The following is a 21486-nucleotide window of genomic DNA, read 5'->3' as shown; positions in this document are numbered from 1 at the left end:
AATGGGGGATTAATAAATGTTAGTTATTACATCACTGCCCACTGGAGGCCAGGCTGGGTGACTCATGAGAGGCCCTTTGATCCACAGCAGACTGTGCCCCACCTCCGCTCTGTCCCTTCCTGTACCCTTGTCTCTGGAGAGATGGCTGGTGGGTGGGAAGAGCAGTGGGTGTAGAGATAAGGACTCAGATCTTGGCTCTGCCACTTCCTGTCTAAGTGACTTCAGGAGATTCAGGTGACTGCTTTGAGCCCCCTCTGTAAAAAGGGAACCTTCATGTTAAGGTGGCTGCAGTAGGGCTGTGGGGAGAGGGCCCTCTTGGCTGGCAGAATCTGGAGGAGGGGTGGCGATGGGTTTGGGTACAGTCAGGCAGGGGAAGCAGAACTGTGAGGAGATGATCCAGGCAGAACCTGGGGACAGGCTGTATGAGGGGCCCACAGAACCAGCTTCTGGGGGGAATGGCCATTTGGCTCTCAGCAGAGGTCGCAGGACTCCAAGGCCAGTCCGCCTGCAGGCAAGCAGACTGCAATGACATCAGGCCTAGAGAGTGATAGGGAGCTACAGACGGCTCCATGGTACAGATGAAAACACTGAGGCCAGGAGAAGGAAACCAGCCCAGGGTCCTACAGCACATTCCCGTCAGAGAAGGAGACCGCTGAGCCTCTGAGCCACTGCAGTACCTCTTTAGCATGATCTAAGCGATGAATCAACGTTTAAAAACATTTTTTCAAAAAATATAACTTTGTTGTAAAAAATTCTAGACATACGGAAGTGTGTATATTTAAAAGTCTCCCTATCTCCCTGTTCCTACTCCCTAAAGAGAACTTATAACCATTCGTTGTGTTTCCCTGGTTCTTGATTCTGCATTCACAGTCACACACTTTTCCTCCCACTCTCTGTCCCTATCCCCGCCTCTGGCTTTTGCTTTTACACAAATGGAATCGTATTGTTCTGCAGCTTGTTATTTTCACTTAACACTTACAGCTTTGGCCATTTTCCAGTGGGATCCAGGCTGAAACAGAGAGAGGCGGAAGGGCTATGGGAGCCCTGGAAAGGAAAGGGTGTGTGTGTGTGTGCATGTGTGTGTGTGTTGTGGGGTAGGAAGAAGTCCCCACAGGTCACTATACACAGTAGGGGAACCTGGCAGAGAAGACTTATCATCAGCTCCCAGAGAACTATAGTATCTGTCTCTAGACTTGCATTCTCTGAGGCAGGAGCCACACCAGCTTGTTCATCACCATATACCCTGCACAAGGCCCGGCACATAGTAGGTGCTCAAGAAATATTTGTTCAGTGAATTGAGTCCCTACAAGGCCCTTCTTTCTGATCCTGACAAAGACTATTGGGTCTCTGTGATTGTACTCCTTTTAATCTCCATTGGGTATTTATTTCAACTCATGCTCAAATGGCATTGACCCCAGATGGACCCTAGAGATGGGAGTGGAGCTCAGGGAGAGTGAGACCTTCCCCTTAGACAAGTCACCGCCCGTCTCTGCTGTCATCTCTGCTGTCGGTTTGCTCACCTCCCTAATGAGGGGGTTGGACCAGCAGCTCTCCAGGGGTCCTTCCAGCTCTGCTTGCTGTGGCTTCAATCCCACTCCCTCATTTCACGGATGAGGGCCTGAGTCGACTTTAATTTTGTCAGCTGCCTCAGAAATCCATTGGGAAGGGGGGAACTGGAGTTTAAGGATGAAGCAAAGGCTGTTGCCGTAGACTGAACACCAAGAGTGTACCAGGCACCAGGCTGAGAGCTTTTACATGCACTGTCTGAATCCTGAGGGTATTTTCCTGGTCTCAGAGTGGGTGAGTAACTCTCGAGGTCACACCAGGACTGAGCTGGGGATGGAACCGAGGTCTGCCTGACCCCAAATTGAGAGCTCTCCCCAACTCAGCCCTCTGTGAACTAAAGTAAGTAAAAGAGACAGTACCAGGCTAGACCAAACCATTCTCCTGAAACTTCAGGGGCCCCTCCCTCATCACTTCCCAGACAGCCTGACTTCTGTGTCTAACTCCTGGGTAACAAGGATGGAATTTTGGCCAGGAAAGTAGTTGACTTGCCGAATTAGCTGGCAAGGGCTTGGGCACAAGAGACTTCTTATGGGTTCTGTGGCCCTGAGCCCAGCCCCCTCCCTGCCCTCTCCCCTAGCCAGCTTCCTGGGGTGGGCCCATCTACATTATTCATTCCCTTGCCCCCCTACTCCCCACCCCACCCCCCACCTGGTGTTGGGCTCCTGAGGTTGGCGTCTAGACAGACAAGAGCCTCCTACTGAGAACAGAGGCAGCCCTGACTCGGGGCTGAAGGTTCCCATGGCAACTGCATCCCCCTCAGCTGGCAGCTACCCGATAAATAAATAATTAGGGTGGGGGTGGGGAGTTAAGGGCAAGGGGAGGGGCAGCAGGAGAGCCTCCCGGGGGCTTCACTCTGGAAAGAGAGGGGCTAGTTAGCTTGAGGTAGGTGGGGGCGGTGAGGATACTGGTGTTGCAATGGCCAGGTGAGAGAGGACAGTGGAGGGAGAAAAGTGCCCAGATGTGAGAGATTCAGAAGGTCAGAGAGCCAGGACTTGATGACAGGCCAGGTATGGAGGTGAGGGAGCAGAAGGGAGACCAGGACCTAAAGTTTAGCTTTCCAGCTCATGCAGCTGGCCACATCATAAGACCCAAAAACACTGGAAGTAGACTGGGTTTAGGCATATTAAGTTCATGACAAGCCATGCAATGAGTAGTGGGTTATACAGGGGCTAAAGCCTGAAACATGAGCAGGTAGTCACTGAAGCTCCAGTGGGCATGTGTTTGCTGAGACAAGTGGAGCATGAAGAAGGGCTGGATATTGCCCCGAAGCACTCTGATATTTAGGGGCCTGAGTGCATGGGAGAGTGGGCTGCACGGAATCAGGGGAGTGGCCAGGGAGGGTGGAGAATGAGTTTAACTTTAGCATCTGCAGTGTGCCAGACACAGCCCTTGCCACTGAAAATACAGCAGTGAACCTCTCAGGCAGAAATCCCTGCTCTCGTAGAGTTCGCCTTCCAATGCAGGAGACAGACAGTAAGTGAGGAATGAGCAGTATGTCAGTCGATGATAAGTGCCACGGAAAAATAAAGCAAGGGGCAAGGCAGGGAGTCCTGCAATGGGATATAATTTTAATACTCTCCTCACAACCATATGAGGGAGGAATTGTGAATCATACCCATTTTGTTGGCGAGAAAACTGAGGCACAGGGAGGTTAAGTGACTTGCCTTAACAGAGTTGTATGAAGACCAGCGGCACCAAGATTTTAACCCAGGCTCTGCTTCTAACCACTAGACCAAATTGTGGTAGCAGGTGAGCAGAGGCGCTAGGGGCCAGGAGGCTGTGGCGACCTTGAATAGTTTTGGATATAAGCATTGAGATAGATAAGGCATTAGCCAGAGCAGGGTGGGGGGCCTTTTTTTTTTTTTTTTTTTTTTTTTTAATGAGAAGGGCTTGAGCATGTTTCAGAGCCAGTTGGAAAGATTCTGGGCAGGGGAGAGACTGGGTTTACAAGAGAGAAGGAATCATGGATGGCATCATCTCCTGAGAAGACAGGAAAAGATGGGGTTCAACGTGCAGGAGGAGGCATTGGCTTGGGTGAGAGGAGGATCAGTGCCTCAAATATAGCAGGTCAGGGAGAGGGAGACCAGATCCTCCCTGAGAGCGAGGGTGGAGGGGTCCTAGGAGGGTAGAGGACAGTGAGATCTGAAATAGTCATTAGGGAGAATGAGTTTCCCAGAGAAGCCTATTCGGGTTGTGGCTCAGCATCAGGGTACCTCTTGAAGTCCATGGTGCCAGGTCTACAGTGGACCAGTCTGCCTGGTGGAGTGCTTTCCTCCAGCAGCACTTGGTTTCTTTGCAAGCTCTGAGAAAACTGTTTACTGGGTATATCCAGTTGTGAGCTTTTCTTGACAACTGTGATGAAAAGGCAGAGGAGTGCGAGAGTTTGGATCGCAGGCAAAGCGGATGCTGGAGTGAGGGTTTGTGTGATCCCAGCAGGCCGTCCGTGAGTCAGGATACAGGATACGAAGAACCACATCATGGGAGAGAGTCAAGGGCTCGGGGCCAGGGGCCTGATGCACCAGGCTAAGTTCACCATCGCGAAGAGTGTTGGGAAGCCAGCTGGGGTGCTCCGAGTGGGGCTGTCAAATTGGTGACTTTGGAGGCAGGGCAGTTACAGGTGATGACACAGCCTAAGGGGTGGCGATAGATGAGGAAGAATAGAAGGGAAGGTCGTGGGGGAGGAGTTTGAGAGACTGAGAGGTCGGGGGGTACTGGATAGAGTGGCCCCAGATAGCAAAGTCAACCAGGATGATGCAGGAATGAAACTCGCTTTCAAAGAACGGGCAAGACCCAGCAGCCGGTGAATGAGGAGGACAGCAGTGGAAGACGATGGCAAAGCCACGGGGTTGTACAGTTCTGCGAGCAACTTAAGGACCCCAGGGGATACCAACCCCAGCTTTGGGCCTGGGGAGCATGGGATGAGAGAAGAGGAACAGTGACTCGAAAAGACTATAGAGAAAGTAGAACCCTGGGTGCACCATGGAAAGGATTCAGGGACCCCCTCAGGGAAGGACCTGAGGTATTTGGGTATTTATATAAATATCTGAATTAAAGAAATAAGAAAGAACTTTGGCAGAGGCTGTAGGGATTACTCCAAGCTCTTTGGGCTGCTTTGATGACAGTGACCGGACCAGATTTGTATTTTAGAGAAAGCACTTGACACGGTAGTGACCAGCCTCCCTCTGCCAGGAGACCAGGAAGGAGCCTGCATCAGTTGCCCACAGACACTTCTATACTGGACAACTTAGGAGAGAGACTCAGGCTAGCTTGACCTGGCTTGCAGGCTGACCAGGTGAAAATATCCCTAAAGTCGGGTTTTTCCCTTGGTGCACGTGCACTGAGAAACCTGCAAAGGAGCAGGTTTCTGTTGTGTCCACACATTTCCTCCCAATCAAAGTGAAAAAACTCATGAAGGCCAGTTAAGATTTACAATCACCACAGCCCTCAGATACTGTTTCTAAGCTGGTACAACCAGGCGGGGAAGATATTCCTCCTCTTTTTGTTCTTATCTGTATTTGTTAATTAGCTGCATGTTACTGCTGCACAAGAAGCAATTTTGGAATATTGAAATATTTGAGTATTTATAAGACACTGAATCTCAATTAAAATATATATATATATATTAAATCTATCTCTGCACTCATCATTGGAGGGAGAGACAACTTCATTTGGGCCTAGGTTATAGCACTGACTGCACTGCTTTGTAACTGTCTGATTTTCTAATCCTCTCCTCTCTAGACTCTGAGATCCCAAAGAGCAGGGACCACGGCTTAGTCACGTCTGTATCCCAGGGCCAGCACAGGGCGTGACACAGATGGGATGTTCTATGACTAAATAACAGAGGGCCCCTGACATGTCAGATGTTGGAAGGATGGATATGTGGATGTGGGTGGGTATAGATGAATGAGTGAGTGCGTGTTGCATGTGAGGATGGAGGAAATGGAGAGGGTGACAAGAACAGCCATTGTTCCTTATTTAGTGGAAAGAGAGACAGACCCCTTTGGGCTGGTCATGGGATCTTCCTACAACAAGAGGGAACTGTGCTGTATTTTGAAGACCACGGAGAACTGAGATACAGGAAAAGGGAACTGAAGGTGGGACTTCAACTCTTATTTCAGCTGCTTGGGGCAGGAGATGACCTGGAGTAAAGGACTGAGCCAGACCCGAGCAAGCCTTCGATGCCAAACTAAGAAGCTTCGACTATTAAGTCTTCTACTAATTAGCCACTATATATTAAGTTTAATTGTCTGTTAGTTTATGTGTCGTCTCCATATCCTTACAACCACTTCTCAGGGGAGGGATTGTCTTCCTTATTTATAGTTGAGGAAATAGGCTCAGGGAGAGAAAGTAACTCGCTCTAAATCACACAGCAGAGCTGCAATTTGAACGTGAGTTTTAGTGACTCCAAAGCTTTTTGGTTAACTGTCCCATGCTGCTCACTCTATCAATAAGGTCCCTGAGAACACAGAGGGGTTTTGAGGAGGGGCCAGGGTGGAAGTGGGGGTACTGTCTTATTTTATAGACAGGCATGTCTAGGCAGGGTGTCTTCCCAGATACACTGTGAGCCTAGGCAACTCTGTCACAGCCCTGTGTCTTCCGGTGGCAACCTCCTTGCCAGGACCAGGTACCAGATGAGTTGAGATCATCAAGCTGGACCCCAAACCACCAGGGCTCCCTAAGGCCTAGCAGAATCAGCATGGAAAAGAGAAAAAATGGAAGTGGTGCAGGTGCTTTTGGGAGGGGGAAGAGCCTGGGGAGATTCTCCCCCAAGGTCAGCAGGCCACTGCAGTCAAAACCAGAGGGCCCTTAGAGGTCATTTAGTCCAGCAGCCTCTATATATAGAAGAAAAAACTGAGACCCAGCAGGAGGTGGCCTAGTTAAGGTCACTCAAGAATCGGAGTCAGACTCTCAACTAGAATCACACTCCCAGGCCAGTGCCAACTGGGAGAGGTTGTGTGTTGGTGCCAAGATGGGACAGGTGGCAGAGAAAGCCAGGATGGTTGCCTGTTTCTGCCATGAACCTGCTGTGTGACCTTGGACAAGTCACTTCCCCTCTCGGAGACTCATGGTCTCCTTCTTCAAAATGAGGTAATGGACTCAGCTTTGCCCTCCTACCAAGGAATATCCAGTGAGAGATGAACTTGGAAAGCTCTTTATAAGGCCCTGGGAGGGGAGTCACCACAGGAGGCAGGCTGGCGCCAGGTGGGTGGGTGCCAGGGTTGGGCCTGCAGCTTCCTGGGTCTCTGCCCAGCCTTGCCATCTGTGTGATAGCATCAGCTCCACCTCCTCCTGCCTCCCTACTAAGAAAAAAGGCTTCTGGGATCTTCTCACTTTTTCAGAATCTTCCCTCTCCCTCCCCAGCCAGACCCTTGTCTCCCCCTTCTATTTTAGTCAGGACTCCTAGTTGCAAGTGACAGAAATCACAAGGAGGAAAAATTCGTTTTAGGCACAGCTGGACCTAAAATAATGTAACAAGGCACTCTCCTTGCTTCTTCATCTTCCTCCCTCCCTCTCTCTCTGTCCCTTAGCTTTGGTGACTCTCAGGAACAGGGTACAGGGTGTGTGCCCATTTACCGAACAGGTCACTATGTGTGGATTATTTGGTTAGGCCTGGGTCACAAGCCCACCATGGAAATTAAAAGTAGTCTCATCCCCACCCTGTGCCTCACCTGGACTGAGTGCCTGGGAGGCAGCTTCCAAAACAAAGAGATGGGTTCTGTCACCAGAGGAAGGGATATTATACCAATTGGTGTCCTTGGCACCTTTCTTCCTAAGAGTATCGGCTAAAAGATGGAACCGGGGGCTGCTGGAAAGAGAGTGTTGATTACATGCTATATCAGTTAACGTTTGCTGCATAACAAATTCCAAATCATCATGGTTCGAATGGACAATTTTATTTAGCCCATGATTCTGTGGGTCAGCTAGGAGATTCTTCTGGTCCGGGCCATATATCTATGGTCTATGGCTAGCGTCTGAATGATCTACTCAACCTCCTCCTGATGGTTGAGGAGCTGTCAGCTGGGGTGCCTCAGTGCCCCTCCATATGGCCTCTCATCCTCCAGCAGGTCAGCTTAGACTCTTTTACAAGATATTCTCTGTGTTACAAGTATAGCAAGTGGGCAAACTCCGGTTCACAAGCATTTTTCAAGCCTTTACTTGCATCGAGTTTGCCGAAGTTTCATTGGCAAAGCAAGTCACATGACCCAGCACAGAGTTAGTGTCTGAGGGCACTGCCAAAGAGCATTTAAACAGGGAAAGGAAGAATTTGAGACCAATTCTGCAATCTACTACAGCTCCCTTGGGGATGGGGAGTGAAAAAAAATCCCTTTCTCTGTGGCCCATGAATCCCATAGGCCAGGGCAATCTCCGGATAGAGGACCTTGGAAGAGGTGACTCAGGCTTAGAGGCTTCCCTGGGCCCTCCAGAGCCAGGACTCAGACTTTGGCCAGGCCTGGGAAAAGCAATCTGGATCCTGCCTCCACTAACTGAGAGCCCCACATGGGCAAGGTGTAAGAGCTCGAGCTGGTAGGGAGGAAGTGTTCTGAACCCTGGTTCCCATCTCCCTTCAGTGCACCCCAAAGTGATGATCTGGGCTCAGTGCCCCCTCTCTCACACACACACTTGCCCCCACCTCCCACATCCCTTTGGTACCGCGGGGCTGGGATGGCTCTGAGAATTGTGCACAATCAGGTCATGGTGCCTCATCACCATGGTAACTGTTATCGCCTCCTCCACAAGGTCAAGGAGGAGTCCCTGTCCTTCCCTTTTAGGGGGTGACTGTGGCCTCAGTCTGCTCTTTTCCACAGGTGGCTGCACTGGAGCGGCAGATCTTTGACTTCCTGGGCTACCAATGGGCTCCTATCCTAGCCAACTTCCTGCACATCATGGCAGTCATCCTGGGCATCTTTGGCACGGTGCAGTACCGCTCCCGGTACCTCATTCTGGTATGGCCCACTTGGCCCCTTCCAAGCCAACCCCTTCTCCTCACCCTCACCCATCCCCCCTTCTCCAACCGGAACTGTCCCCCAACCCCCAGATACCCAGACTCCTGCTCTTTCTTGCCTCCAGCTTGGCTAGTGGTGTGAATGCCCAATCCCAATGTTTCTTTGCTCAGCAGAGACAAAGTTGGTATTTTTCCTAAAAGATTTCCTAGAGAAAAATCCAAATATTAACCAGATATATCATTTAGTGAATGCCTACCATGTGCCTGGCACACTGCTATTTCGTACGCCATCAGGTCTTTACTACAGCTCTGCTAGATATAGTGTACCATCTCCATTTTCCAGATGTGGAAATGAGGTTCAGAAAAGTTAAAAGGCTTCCTAAGATCACACAGCTAATAAGTGGCCGAGCCAGGACTAGAGCTTCAGATCCGGAGCAAAGGCTCCTGCCACATCACCACACTGTCTCAGAAAGCCAGTGGGAGGAAGGAGCCATGTTTAGTTTCTCAGGTTGCTTCAGAAAGGCTTAGCTTTTGTCCCGTTGTGTTAATCAAGGATGTGGTCTAGAACAGCTACTGTGGCTTTGAGGCCAGTGCCTGTGCACCCATTCCAGGAGTGGATTGTGTCCCTGGCTCCTTTCTCCTGCTTCCTCAATCCAAGTCCTGGTTCTCCATGGTCTCTGTCAAACTCCTGTTATCAGCTAGGCTCACCTTTGTCCCCTGCTCTTCCTCAGTGACCTAGTCACATACCTCTTCTGAGGGAAAAGGCTTTCCAGTGGAGTTGCTACATAAATGATTGACCCCCACAATAGCAATGACACACAATGTCCTGCTGCCCCCAGCATTCACTCCCACTCATTCTAGGGCTTCTCCCGACCTCCCACAGGCTCAGCCCCCAGAAGCCCAGTGAACGGACGGCACCCTTCAGAGCTTTGTGTCACTCGAGAGAGATAAGAGAACCCTTCTCTCCAGTTCTCAGGAAGCCCAGGCACCCATGTAAACAGCCCTGGCTGCCAGGCGGTGGCCACTGGTGGAAATAGCCAGCTTCTCTTTGCCATGTCTGGTGGCTGTTCTCTGCGGAATGGATAGGATTAGCCACCCAAAGACTCGGGTTTGAGTGCTAGCTCCACTTCTTTCTATCTATGTGATCTCGGGGAGCAAAGATCCCCTCTAGGCCTTAAATTAGTTACCTCTGAAGAGAGGGTAGTCAGTGCCTTCCCTGCAGAGCTATCGTAAGGACCAGATGGATATAAACTAGAAAGTGCTCTGTGAATGAGGTATTGTCATCATTTCTTTCCCCTGCTCCTTTGTCCCTGAGCTGTCTCCATGGACATACCCCAAACCCACCCTCTCAGGCCCCACCCTGACCTGACCTGTGCTTTCTCCAGTATGCAGCCTGGCTGGTGCTCTGGGTTGGCTGGAATGCGTTTATCATCTGCTTCTACCTGGAGGTTGGACAGCTGTCCCAGGTAAGCCTCAGGCCTGGCAGTGCCCGAGGGCAGAGCCTGACCTTTCCCATCCCCCACCCAAGGGCGCCCCATGTAGTGTGGATCTGGGGTATCATCTCTTGAAGAGACCTCCCTTTACACACCCAAATAATCTGTGCTCCCATCCCCCACCCCACATTTTTGTTTCTGGCTTCCTCTGCCCTTTCTCAGACACAAATGATGAAACAGATACGTCTGAAGAGCAATCTGTGTGAAGATGGGCTGGGGTCCCAGCTGATCACAAGCTCAGTAGAAACCAACAGTGTGTGGTGACCCAGAAAGCTACTCTTAGGCTCCATGCGTGTTTAGTGCAAGGAAGGTGAAAATTCTGTACACTCTGTACTGCTTAGAGCACAGAGATTTGAGTCCACTGCTAATCAATATTTTTCAGAAGAGAATGAGATTAGGTAGAGTTTGTTCGAGGGAAAATTGAACAGACCATGTCATGTGGAGAAATATCAAAAGAAAGTGGGAATATTTGGCTTGGAAAAGAGCAAACCCAGAGGGCACAGCTTCTATTTTCAGATATAAAGAAGGCAAAATATATGAATGAGGGCAATGGCTTTAGTTTGACTCCACTAGATTCAAATCTCTAACAGTTTCCAGCTGTGTGGCCCTGGGCAAGTAACTTACCCTCTCTGAGCTTCAGGTTCCTCATAGTAACAATCCCAATTTCCTGTGGTTGCTGAGGGGGATAAATGAGATCACACACCTCAGTGCTTGGCACCTGGTCGGCACGAAGTGAGTGAGTGTTAGAGGTCTGTATGCGTTCATAGATGGATGAACACACGGATGCACACCATGGATAACAACATCTGATGTAGGCCAGCCCCTTCTCCATTTCAAATGGGGAAACTGAGGACCAAGGAGGTGAGAGCTTTGCTCAGGGCCACACACAAGGACGGCAGTAGAGAGGCTGAATGGGCCATGAAGAGACCTTTGTTGTGGATTTCACCAATGACTGGAAAATTGTATTCGGTCACCGTTAGTGTCATTTCCAGCCCTGAAATTTTAGGGCTTCTGTGGGTCAGCACCAGCCCCTTCCATCGGGAGGCATGCATGGTCATCAAGCGCCACCTACTGTCCAAATGTAGATTTTCAGATACAGACTCCCCCAAACCCTTTACAAATCAAGCCAGGGGAGAGGAGGTTGCTGCAGCAGTTCAGATGTGAAGAAGGCTTTATATAAAGTCTCCTGGGACTTGGGGAGGATCCCCCCGCACCGGGCTCAGTATCCTAGGCCCCTCCGCCCCCAGGACCGGGACTTCATCATGACCTTCAACACATCCCTGCACCGCTCCTGGTGGATGGAGAATGGGCCAGGCTGTCTGGTGACACCTGTCCTGAACTCCCGCCTGGCCCTGGAGGACCATCATGTCATCTCCGTCACTGGTTGCCTGCTTGACTATCCCTACATCGAAGCCCTCAGCAGCGCCTTGCAGATCTTTCTGGCTGTGAGTCCTTCTGTCCCCCCACCTCACAATGCTCCCAGAAGTGGTATCCACAAACCCCTTTGTTTATCCTTAGTTAAGAGGGTGGAACCTAGGTCTTCCAGCTTGCCTCTGTTTCCATATTCTGTACTTCCTTCACTCCTGCCATAGCCCCCATTCAGGGAGTGAGCATGTTAATGAACAGGATGAGGCATCAGATCATGAGTCAGTCCTGAGTTTAAATCTCCAATATACCCATGTGACGTTGTGTGACATCGGACGAGTCACTTGCCCTCTCCAAGCTTGTTTCCTTACACACAAAAAGAAATGACGATATCAACCTCAAGGAGTTGTGAGAATACAATAAGATAGTAATAGTTCCCATTTTTAGAAGGGACGGGCAGCCCTGCCCAAGGCACTTTACACAGGCAAAGTCACATAATCCTCTTTCCTCTTAACAAGCCAGTAAGGTATTACCCAGATCCAACTGGGGAAACTGAGGCTTGGAGAAGTAAAAGAGTTACTTGTTCAAAGTCAAACTCCCAGAGGGAAACTAGAATAAAGTTTGTTTCACTTTAAGTCCCAGTCATTAACTTGAAGTTGTTATGAGTTTGCCTTCATCTTAGCACACACCGCCCCTCCAGTCAGGGTGGGCAGGGCCAGGAAAGGGGTGGAAGAAGAGCTTCCTTCTTTTTGTTCCCTTCCTCCCCCAGCTGTTTGGCTTCGTGTTCGCCTGCTACGTGAGCAAAGTGTTCCTGGAAGAGGAGGACAGCTGTGAGTGTGCGGTGCCCCGGGGAAGTGGGGAAGCCTAGCCGCGCGCAGCCCCGCGCCTTCAGCACCCTGGACAGGGGCCTGAGCCGCCTCGGCGGTAGGGAGCCCTGGATTGGCCCCTCACAGTGGGGAAGAAGAGGCGGCAGGGGTGGGTGGGATTTGCATAGCTTTTCCGTTTGGGGCTGAGTTCTAAACGTCCAGGTGCCCAGTCCACACGGCTCCAGTACCGCCCCCTACTCTCCCTTCTTAGGCCCTGCCCTTGGTGGAGGGGCTCGGTGAGGCCTGCCCCTGCCAGGTACCAGGTGTTCCCCCTCCCTCTCCCCCCCCCCGCAGGTCTTACCCCCTTAAGTGGCTTGAGCCCTGCCACCAAGAGCCCACTCCCTTAAGGATGCCCCGCCCCCTAGGCTCTCTATCCTCTTAGGGCCTTGGCCCTCTCCTGGTGAACTTCTCAGAGTCCTGGCCCCCACAGCCCTATCCCATCCCTCAGGCTCCGGCAGAAAAAGCCCCGCCCCTAAGGCCCTGTATGGGGTCTGCCCTTCAGATTCTTTCTTTTCAGGGCCCAGTCTCCCATAACACCCCCAACAGGCCCCTCCCTAATTATGTGCCACCTCCCTTTCCGCAGTTGACTTCATTGGTGGCTTTGACTCCTACGGATACCAGGCTCCCCAGAAGACGTCGCATTTACAACTGCAGCCTCTGTACACGTGGGTCATGGCGCTTAACAGGGTGGGGTGGGGAGACCAGAGCGTTAGTGTTGGAAAAGAGGGATGGGGAGGGCACCTGATCTCTCCACGCCCCCATTTTTTGGGGTCCACTTTCCTAATCTGCCTTTGTTTTCTCCAGGTCGGGGTAGCTTCTTCCTCGCGCCCACCCTGGCGTCCTGTGCTTTGTGGCTAGACTGACAGCCGCTGCCATGAGCTCTGACCAGGATGGCAGGCACGCCCCCTGGCGGCTTGCGAACCGACTGCAGCCTGTGCTGCTTGAGCTGGGTCTGCGGTGGACTTGGACTTGGCCCCTCGCAGTCCGGACTTCAGGGGTGGGGCGGGGCGGGGTGAGGGTGGGGAATTCCGGGGTTTGTATTTTTTTTTAAATCTCAGCCTTGGCGTGTGCTGGGGCCTCCCTCTCTTCTCCAGCCTCTCCCTTTTCACCCATTACCCAGCATCCTGTTCACTGTCCAGAGAGTAAAAGCAGGACCGTCGGACTCACCCCATCTCACCACACTCATTCACCAGCTCTGGGGAAAGTTACCATGAACTAGGGGCAGGAGTCCTGGGTTCTAATTGTAGCTCTATCACTGACTCTCTGTGTGACATCTGGCAAGGCCCTTGCCCTCTCTGGTCCTCAGTTTCCCCACCTCAAATAATAAAAATAATCCCTTAACAAATGAGGCTCTTTCTAGCCTTCTCATTTGGCTCTCAATTCCCTGTATTAGACTGGGATTACAATTCCTATTTTGCAGATATGGAAACTGAGGCCCAGAGATGTGAAGCAATTTGCTTGAGGCCATGCAGCTAGGCTTTTGGTGAAAGCAGGCCTTGAACACAGTGTACTTTCTGTATTTTCAGCCTCCAAAACCCAGCGTCTGGCCCCTGAATTCCATTTTCAAGCCCCCTTCCAGGTTGGACACTCTAGAATTCATGTGATCTACACCGCATTTACACATCACCGCCATCACTCGCCAACACCTTTCTTAAAGCAATATACCCGTTCTCTTGTTGGGAACCAGATGTATGGAGCCCAGAGCCCTGAAGTCAACCTGACCCACAGGGAACCCTTCCTAGACTTGGCTTCTGTCTTGGCAAACCTTTCACGCTTTCTCCAGGAAAGGGGGACCACAACTCAGTCACCACATTCCCTTCCAGGTCCCTGAAGCTGCTACACCCATGATTCTCCTACCCCCTCAGCGACTCCACCAACCCCTGATGGCTCCATTTACTTCCCTGGTTGGAAGACCTGTGGTTTCATAGTGGAAAAGGGCTGGTCATCACTACCTGGTCACCAGTGCTCACAGAACACTAGCGTTTATGACCACACCAAGGTCCAGGAGTACTAGAGGCAGAATGGAGCTGTGGGTCATGGTGGGTGGTTGGGAGGGCCAGCACCTTTCCTTGAGAGCAAATAGAGATAAGCTCATTCTCCCCACCTCCTTCCGCAGACACCCCTGAGCACCCTGTGGACTATGCCCTGGCTGGTGAGACCAAGAGCAGGAGGACCAGGTGTCAGGTTCCAGCCCTGAAACAGGAGTGGCCCTAGGTTAGGAAGGAGGGTGGGAGGCACCAGAGAACTGGAAGGAAGTGCGGACGGTTAGCACAGCCGAGCCTGTTCATGGTGACCATTTTGTTCCATGCTCTCCACCCTCCAAACTAGGATTTCCTATTGTCTAAGGCCAAAATATCCTGAGCTAAAATTCTGCCCCACCATCCCAACTGCGGTGCTGTGCCAAGGAACCAGCCCCAGGAGTTCTCTGGTCACTACAGGCTCTGAGGCCCCAGATGCTCAGCCCAGTTAGCTGATGGGTACAGATTAAGAAGGGCGTAGTTCCCTTCAGGCCTTGCTGCTGCTCCGCCACTGGGCCAACTGCCTCCAGCCCTCCCTTCCCCAACCCCAAGCCAGCTGTCATCTCTCCCCCAGTCCCCCAGCCCCCTTTCTACTCTAAAGGGTTTAGCCACTGGTGCTTTGAAGCCTTTTGTTTTTATAAGACAGTTTTGGCAAGGAGACCAAGTCCTCACTGGGACCTTGCAAAGCAGGGAGTGTTCCCCTGGTTTCTGTGCAGGTGGGTTGATTAAAGATGGTGTTTTCTTCTCTATCTTCCTGTCCTCCTACCCTGTGAGTCAGCAGTGTCCCTACATGAAGGTGGGCAGGGGCTGGAAATCCATATCATTGCCGCTATCAAACATTCCTGGGGGCAGTGGCCTGTGCCTCTGACTGGTTGTGTACCTTTGGGCACGTCACTCCCTCTCTTTCCTCAGCTATAAAATGCAGAAGTGGGACTAAAACAGTGGGTTCCCAAACCGGGCTTCACAATCCCTCGACGAGCTTTCTATTTATTTTTCTGATTAACTGTGTTTTCAGTTTATGTTTCCAAATATTCTTGGAATCTTGGCTCTGCCTTCTTCCTGACAATTCAGTTCCTGACTTAAAATGAGCTGGCAGACAGTGCTTTAGACACAAATTCCTGTGCCCCATCGAGGACATCCTGGATTCTTTCTGGTGATACACCAGAATCGGTATTTTGATTTTTAAAATTTTATTTACTTTTGTAAACAGGTAATGTGTACAGGTGGTACAGAATTTAGAAAGTTCCAGGAGGTCATATCCTCTTATTTTTTATATGTTTCCAAAGATATTCAATTCTTTTAAAATTATGTAAATATTTATTTTTTCCGCTTTTTTACACAAATGGCAACATATTCTACTCACTCTTCAACTCCTTATTTTTTCACTTAACTTTGAATCTCAGAAATCTTCACCCAATAATACATGTGGAGCTCCTCCCCTGCTTCCATGGTGATTTGGTAGAATTAGGGTTTTTGTAGAGATCCCCAGGTGGTTCTGATGCAGCTAGGGGCTTAGAACCAGAGGTTCTACGTAAGGATACCTCAGATCCCATGGGCAAACCTCTGTGGACCACTCCTGGCCTTGGAGTCCAAAGGAAAACAAATCACAAGCATTGCTTTCAAGGAGCCCACAGGATGGGCAGGCAGAAGGATGAATACTGATAGCAGGTGGTCGATGATGAGCACAGTGTAGAGTGAAAGTCGTAAATAGGAGCTCAGGAGAGAGGCAATCTGAGTATTCCAAACAGGGCAACAGAATGAACAAAGGTGTGGAGAGAGGAAGACACCTGGGATCTGCAGTAAGACTAGCCCGAGATGAACTGGTTGGAGGAAGCTTCAATGGGAAATGTATTAGTTTCCTCTTGCTCTGGTAAATTACCACAGCTACACTGTCTTAAAACAGGACAAAGTTATTATCTTACTGAAGTTCAACATGGGTGTCACTGGACCAAAGTCAAGATGTCTGGAGGGCTGCATTTCTTTACTGAGGCTCTAGGAGAGAATCCATTTCCTTGCCTTTTCTAGCTTCTAGATGCTGCCCTCATATTTTGGCTCGTGGCCACCCTTCCTCCACCTTCAAAGCCAGCAATGTCACATCTCTCTGACATTTCCCTCATCACATTTCTCTCTAACCCCAGCTAGGAAAGGCTCTCCACTTTTAAGGACCTGTGTCATTAGACTGGACCCACCCAAATAATCCAGGAAAATCTTCCCTTCTCAAAATCTGTAATCACATCTGTAAAGTCCCTTTTGCCATGCAATACATTCATAGATTCCAGGGATTCGAATGTGGACACCTTTGGGGGCCGTCATTCTGCCTTCCACAGGGAAGGCATTGTATCCAGGTTACAGCAGCCCTGAATGTCAAACCGGTGCGTCGGCCCAATGTGATGACAATGGGAACCATCAAAGGATTTTGAGCAGAAGCTAGAAAAGAAACTCAATTAGAGCTGTCCTTTAGAGATAACTGGCAGGGCTTGGAGGATGGGTTGGAGGAGGAAAGCAGAAAGAAGTGTTTCATCTAGAAGAAGCTTGGGGTTTTTTACTTTTCTGTGTAAATGTGTATTCTTGGGAGTGCGTGTGTGACCATGAACTCTGTGTGTGTAAATTTGGGAGGGCTAATACTGTAGTGATGAGCATGAAATGCAGGAGTCAGGTGTACCTGGGTCCAAATCCATCACAAACCAGCCAAGCTGGTTTTCTCATGGAGCCCAGTGAAGCTCCCCCAGCTCCTGCCATTCTGGGGCCACCTCCCAGCAACCTCTGCACACAAATAATCCAGGTAGGACAGACCATCTTGACTAACTGATCAGTTGCAAAGGTACCCAAGTGTTTCTTTAAACAGACAGAATATGAATTCTCCAAGGTGCACTTGATAAGCACAATAGTCTACTGGGATTTATAAGCATACTACTGTTTTCTTTAACGTGCTGGAATTGGGTCTTGCATTAGGAATGAGGGAGGGCCTGATGCCAAGGCCTCATTGCCTTACAAGATTTATTACTCCACAGGCTCTTAGCCCAGGGCAGTGTTTCTCAAACTTACAAAGCATAAGAATCCCTTAAAATCCAAATTTCTGAGCCTAACTGAAACCAACATCTGGGCAATGACAGGAACCTACCTTTTTTCACAAATTCCCCCAGGTGACCCAGGTGGTGTGTGAACTCCTAGGCCCAGGTAAAGAGGCATGCAAACATTTTTTAAATCTACCCCTAGGCCAGTGTCATGGAGGCCCCACCAAATTACACATACCAGCTTCCTCATATCAGAGACAGGCTTTAGTTATCTCCCTGAAGCTCAATTTCATTTGCAACTGACAGTCTTAAAATTTTTTCTAAGGGTTACACATTTCAAAGGCTTTGATCGACTCTTGAACTTAAACATTGACATAGTTCACCTCTAAGGTAGTTTAGATAAGGGTGGGACCAAGCTCTGCCTTTATCAGCTTCATTCACCTGGGAGAGGTGTGGGCAGCTCCAAGTTGCCCCACCGGCACCCGAGCTGGGCTATACCCCGTGCTGAGCCTGGGTTCCAGCGACTTCAGCAGTTTCCCTCTTAGTAGGCCCTAGAATCAGACTAGGCAGGCCCAGGCAGACTGGGACTGCAGAGAGATCTCTGTGCTGGGTGTCCAATATCAATTCTGCTTCCTCTGCCCCACCCACTGGGACCTGGGGTAACTCCTCCCACCTCTGGCCTTGGTGCCTTCATCAATGAAATGAGAGAGCTGAACTTTGCATGATATTCATGGACTTCTTATCTGCTGACATCCTCAGATAGGGCTTCTCAACCCTAATGTACTTGGGATGCCTTTGTAAAATATGAAATTCTGGGCACCACTCATATACCAAGTACTAATTCACTAGGACTCAAGCATCTGAATTAATCCTTCAAATATTTATGAAACAACTACTATGCGTCAGGAATTGGGGATACAACTGAAGAAAACAGAAAGTGATCCCTGTTCTTGTGGAGGATATCTTTTTGGAGGAGATATACGTAAATAAACCAGCAAAATCTGTGATATATCAGCTAAGTGTCACAGCAAAATAGGATAGGGAAGGGAGTGCAGGATAGAAATGGATTCCAGTTTTCAGTTGGATGTCAGTTCAGTTAGGGAAAGTCTCACTGAGAAGGATTTTTGATAAAAGACTGTAAGAACGTTAGAAAGCAAAGGGAAAAGCAAGTGCAAAGGCCCTGAGGTGGGAGCATGACTGACTATTGGAGAGAAGCAAGGAGGCCGGTGTGGTTTAAAACAAGGAAAGTGGTAGGAGATGAAGTCAGAGAGATGGGGGGAAGCACATCAGACCTGTATTGGCCTTAAAGGGCATAAGGGCTTCAGCTTTTAATTTGAATGAGATGGGAAGCCACTGGAGGAACAGTATAGAGAGCTGGGAAGAATCCCTTTGGATACTATGTGAACATAGACTGTAGAAGGTCAGGGGCTAACAGGAAGACCAAGTTAATATAGGTAAAAGGTGGTTCAGTCGGGATGGTAGCAGTGGAGGAGGTGAGAAATGGCTGGATTTCAATACATTTTAAGAGTAAGACCAACAGAATTTGCTGGTGGATTGGATGTAGGATGTGAGTTAAAGAGAACCAAAGAGGACCCCATGCATTTGGCAAGGAGAAGGATGGAGCTGCCCTTGAGATGGGGATGACAGCAGTAGGAGATGGTTTAGGAGCAGATTTCAACATATTGTTTCGGGACATGTTAAATTAAGTTAGAGATGCCTTTTAGACTGTCAAGTAGAGATGTCAAGTAGACAGTTGAGAGTTATAGGCTGAAGACAGAAAGTTTGGAATCACTGGTGTTGGGATGGTATTTCAAATCACGACAATGAATAAAGTCACCAAGGGGTGCATGTAGACAGGGAAGGGAGAGGCAGAGGGGCAGAGAGACGAGGAAGCCCCAATATCAGAAGTCAGACACTATCACTTCCACCTTCCACCACATACTGCTCATTAGAAGTGAGTCACTAAGTCTGGTTCACACTGAAGTGGTTAACAGTTAGTCTCCACCTTTTGAGAAGAAGATTGTCAGAGCATTTGTGGACATACTTTAAAACCCCTACAGGGACTCTGATTACTGATACATTATTTTTAAGAAACCAAACAGGTGCCTTGAAGAAATATAGACAGACTGTCAATCTCCTTCCACTGTGCCCTGTGCCCTGGATTTGAAAGCAAAAACTTGGAGCAATGGGGGAAATGAGGATCTGATCTGTTCATCGGTGGAAAGTGTGTGGTGCCCGAGACATAATAGACACTTGACAAATATTTATGGAAGAAGCCTGCTGGGGGACCTCGAATAATCAGGCCCAATCCACCAGCAAATTCTGTTGGTCTTACTCTTAAAATGTATTTCCATGGATGTCTATTGCCACCTCCATATGTCTGTGTTCTGGTGCCAGGGTACAAAGATAGATCTGACTGACCCCCAGTCTCACCAAACCATGGGCCGCATCCGTGACTGTGATCTTGAGGCTCCAAACTTGGGCCTCAGCGTCTCTGCTGATAAAATGGCGTTGGGGTAAAAAAAAAAGAGGAATGAAACTAGACTAGTGGCTCTTAACTTTTAAAGTGACCGCCTTCATCCAGGTTCCATTTTAGAAAACAGAGCACTGATTAATTATTGATTTGTTTTCCGTTTGCCAAGACAGCTGTCCCAGCTCCATGGGGCAGGACTCACCACGTGACCTCCTGGAGATCCCAGCCTAGGACAGAGATTCTTTCATTGGCTAGCAACCTCTCCCCACTTACATATGGGATGGTCTTCTGGCTCTCAGAAATACTGTAAGGGCACAAAGTCCCTATTCTGCCATCAAAGGCTCCTGAATGTCGAATGAAGAATGCAGATTGATGGGTGATTTATGAGACAGCAGGGACTCCTAAGCCACCAGTCCCGTGGCTACTGTGCCAGGCACTGGGCTAGGGAGTTAACATACACTACTGGCTTGTTCATGGATATTGTCACTGTTTCATAGACAAGGAAACAGATTCAAGCAGTGATGTCACCTGCCAAAGACACTGACTTCCTAAATCTCTCACTCTCCTTGTGAACACGCTTTTAATGCATCTCTGTCCACCTTCTTGGTAACCTGGCGTTGTGTCCTGGGCATGACCAGGGGTGTGTGAGGGTGATAGGAAGTAAAGCCCAGGGGCCAGTAGGGCAGGTTGTTGCTGACGGGAGGGAAAGAATCAGCATTAAACACTCGTGAGTCCTTATAACGTGCCAGACTTACATAACTCTAACCCTCACAGTGCCCCTGTAAAGCAGCTACTGTGTTACCTTTTTATAAATGAGGAAACTGAGGCATAGAGAAATTAAGATTTCACAGGTGGTAAGTGAAAAGACAACACCTGTTCGTTGAGCGCATGACGGAACCTTTTTCATAAGTGATATCCTCCATCTGCCCCACCATCTCAGGCAGAGATACACACCCTGTTTTTCCATTGCTATCCCTTCCTCGTTTTCAGTCTTAATCTTGATCTGGAGTTCTCTGCCTCCTTCCGTCAGAACACTAGGGAACATGGCTACCACAGCGACACCTGCTGGTTAGCGCTGCATCTGCATGGCTATCAGATACCAAGGTTGGGAGACCACCCTCCCCGCCAGTCAGTGGGGCTGCCCTATCCAGACACCCCTGAATCCCTGGATGCCTGGCCATTCTTCTGCTCAATCAGTGCCCTCCTTCTCCCTCCTCTTTCTTGGTCGCAGCCTCGAAGAGGTCCTGGTCTCTGGAGTTAGACAGACCCAGGTTTGTGTCCAGGCTCTAGCACTTACTATCTGGGTAATCTTTGCCAAGTCTTATAATTCCTTAGAAGTTCAGTTGCTTCACTCATAAAATGCATCACTGGGCAGGGTTCTGTGAAGATCGCAGGTGGTAGTGAATGTAAAAGATGAAGTCTGAGTTCCCCTAGCATCCAGCATTGGTGTTTGAGGGGTAGAGGGAGCTGGGGGACGAGGAAGACATATTTGAGCACAGAACTGTGTCCTCTCTGGCTGCCTGGAGCCAGAGTGTGATGCAGTAGAATTCAACTCCAGCCTGCACACCTCTGAATCCTTGCCCTTCCCTGACACCTCATTCCTCTTGAAAGATGACAGCTCCTGGATCACCATGAATGTGGATGGGGGTGGGTGGGTTTCAGGGCCCCAAGAAAAGGGTAGGTGGGGCATTGGGGTTGCGAGAAGGTCAATGGGGAGATGGGAGGCGTTGGGATGAGATAGAGCACTG

The 21486-nt window shown here is 49.7% G+C and overlaps 1 protein-coding gene across 3 annotated transcripts in view; it reads left to right on the top strand.

Moving 5' to 3' along the window:
• Nucleotides 1–15296, top strand: part of NKAIN1 (sodium/potassium transporting ATPase interacting 1) — a 40722-nt gene extending 25426 nt beyond the window's left edge. The window contains exons 2-7 of one of the 3 annotated variants that reach the window (XM_016132136.2): nt 8373–8510; nt 9895–9975; nt 11250–11447; nt 12137–12197; nt 12817–12898; nt 13038–15296. In XM_016132136.2, coding sequence (XP_015987622.1) covers nt 8373–8510; nt 9895–9975; nt 11250–11447; nt 12137–12197; nt 12817–12898; nt 13038–13047 — 570 coding nt within the window. In that variant the 3' untranslated portion in view covers nt 13048–15296. Of the gene's footprint in view, nt 1–8372; nt 8511–9894; nt 9976–11233; nt 11448–12136; nt 12198–12816 lie in introns of those variants that run through there. The other 2 variants (XM_036231160.1, XM_016132135.2) reach the window with 2 other exon arrangements.
• Nucleotides 15297–21486: the final 6190 nt, after the last annotated feature.

Source organism: Rousettus aegyptiacus, unplaced genomic scaffold (assembly GCF_014176215.1).
Source record: "Rousettus aegyptiacus isolate mRouAeg1 unplaced genomic scaffold, mRouAeg1.p scaffold_m13_p_1, whole genome shotgun sequence".
In the NCBI taxonomy this organism is placed as follows: Eukaryota; Metazoa; Chordata; class Mammalia; order Chiroptera; family Pteropodidae; genus Rousettus; species Rousettus aegyptiacus.
The sequence above is the reverse complement of the archived record's forward strand: the minus strand, read 5'-3'. Positions and strand labels throughout refer to the sequence as shown.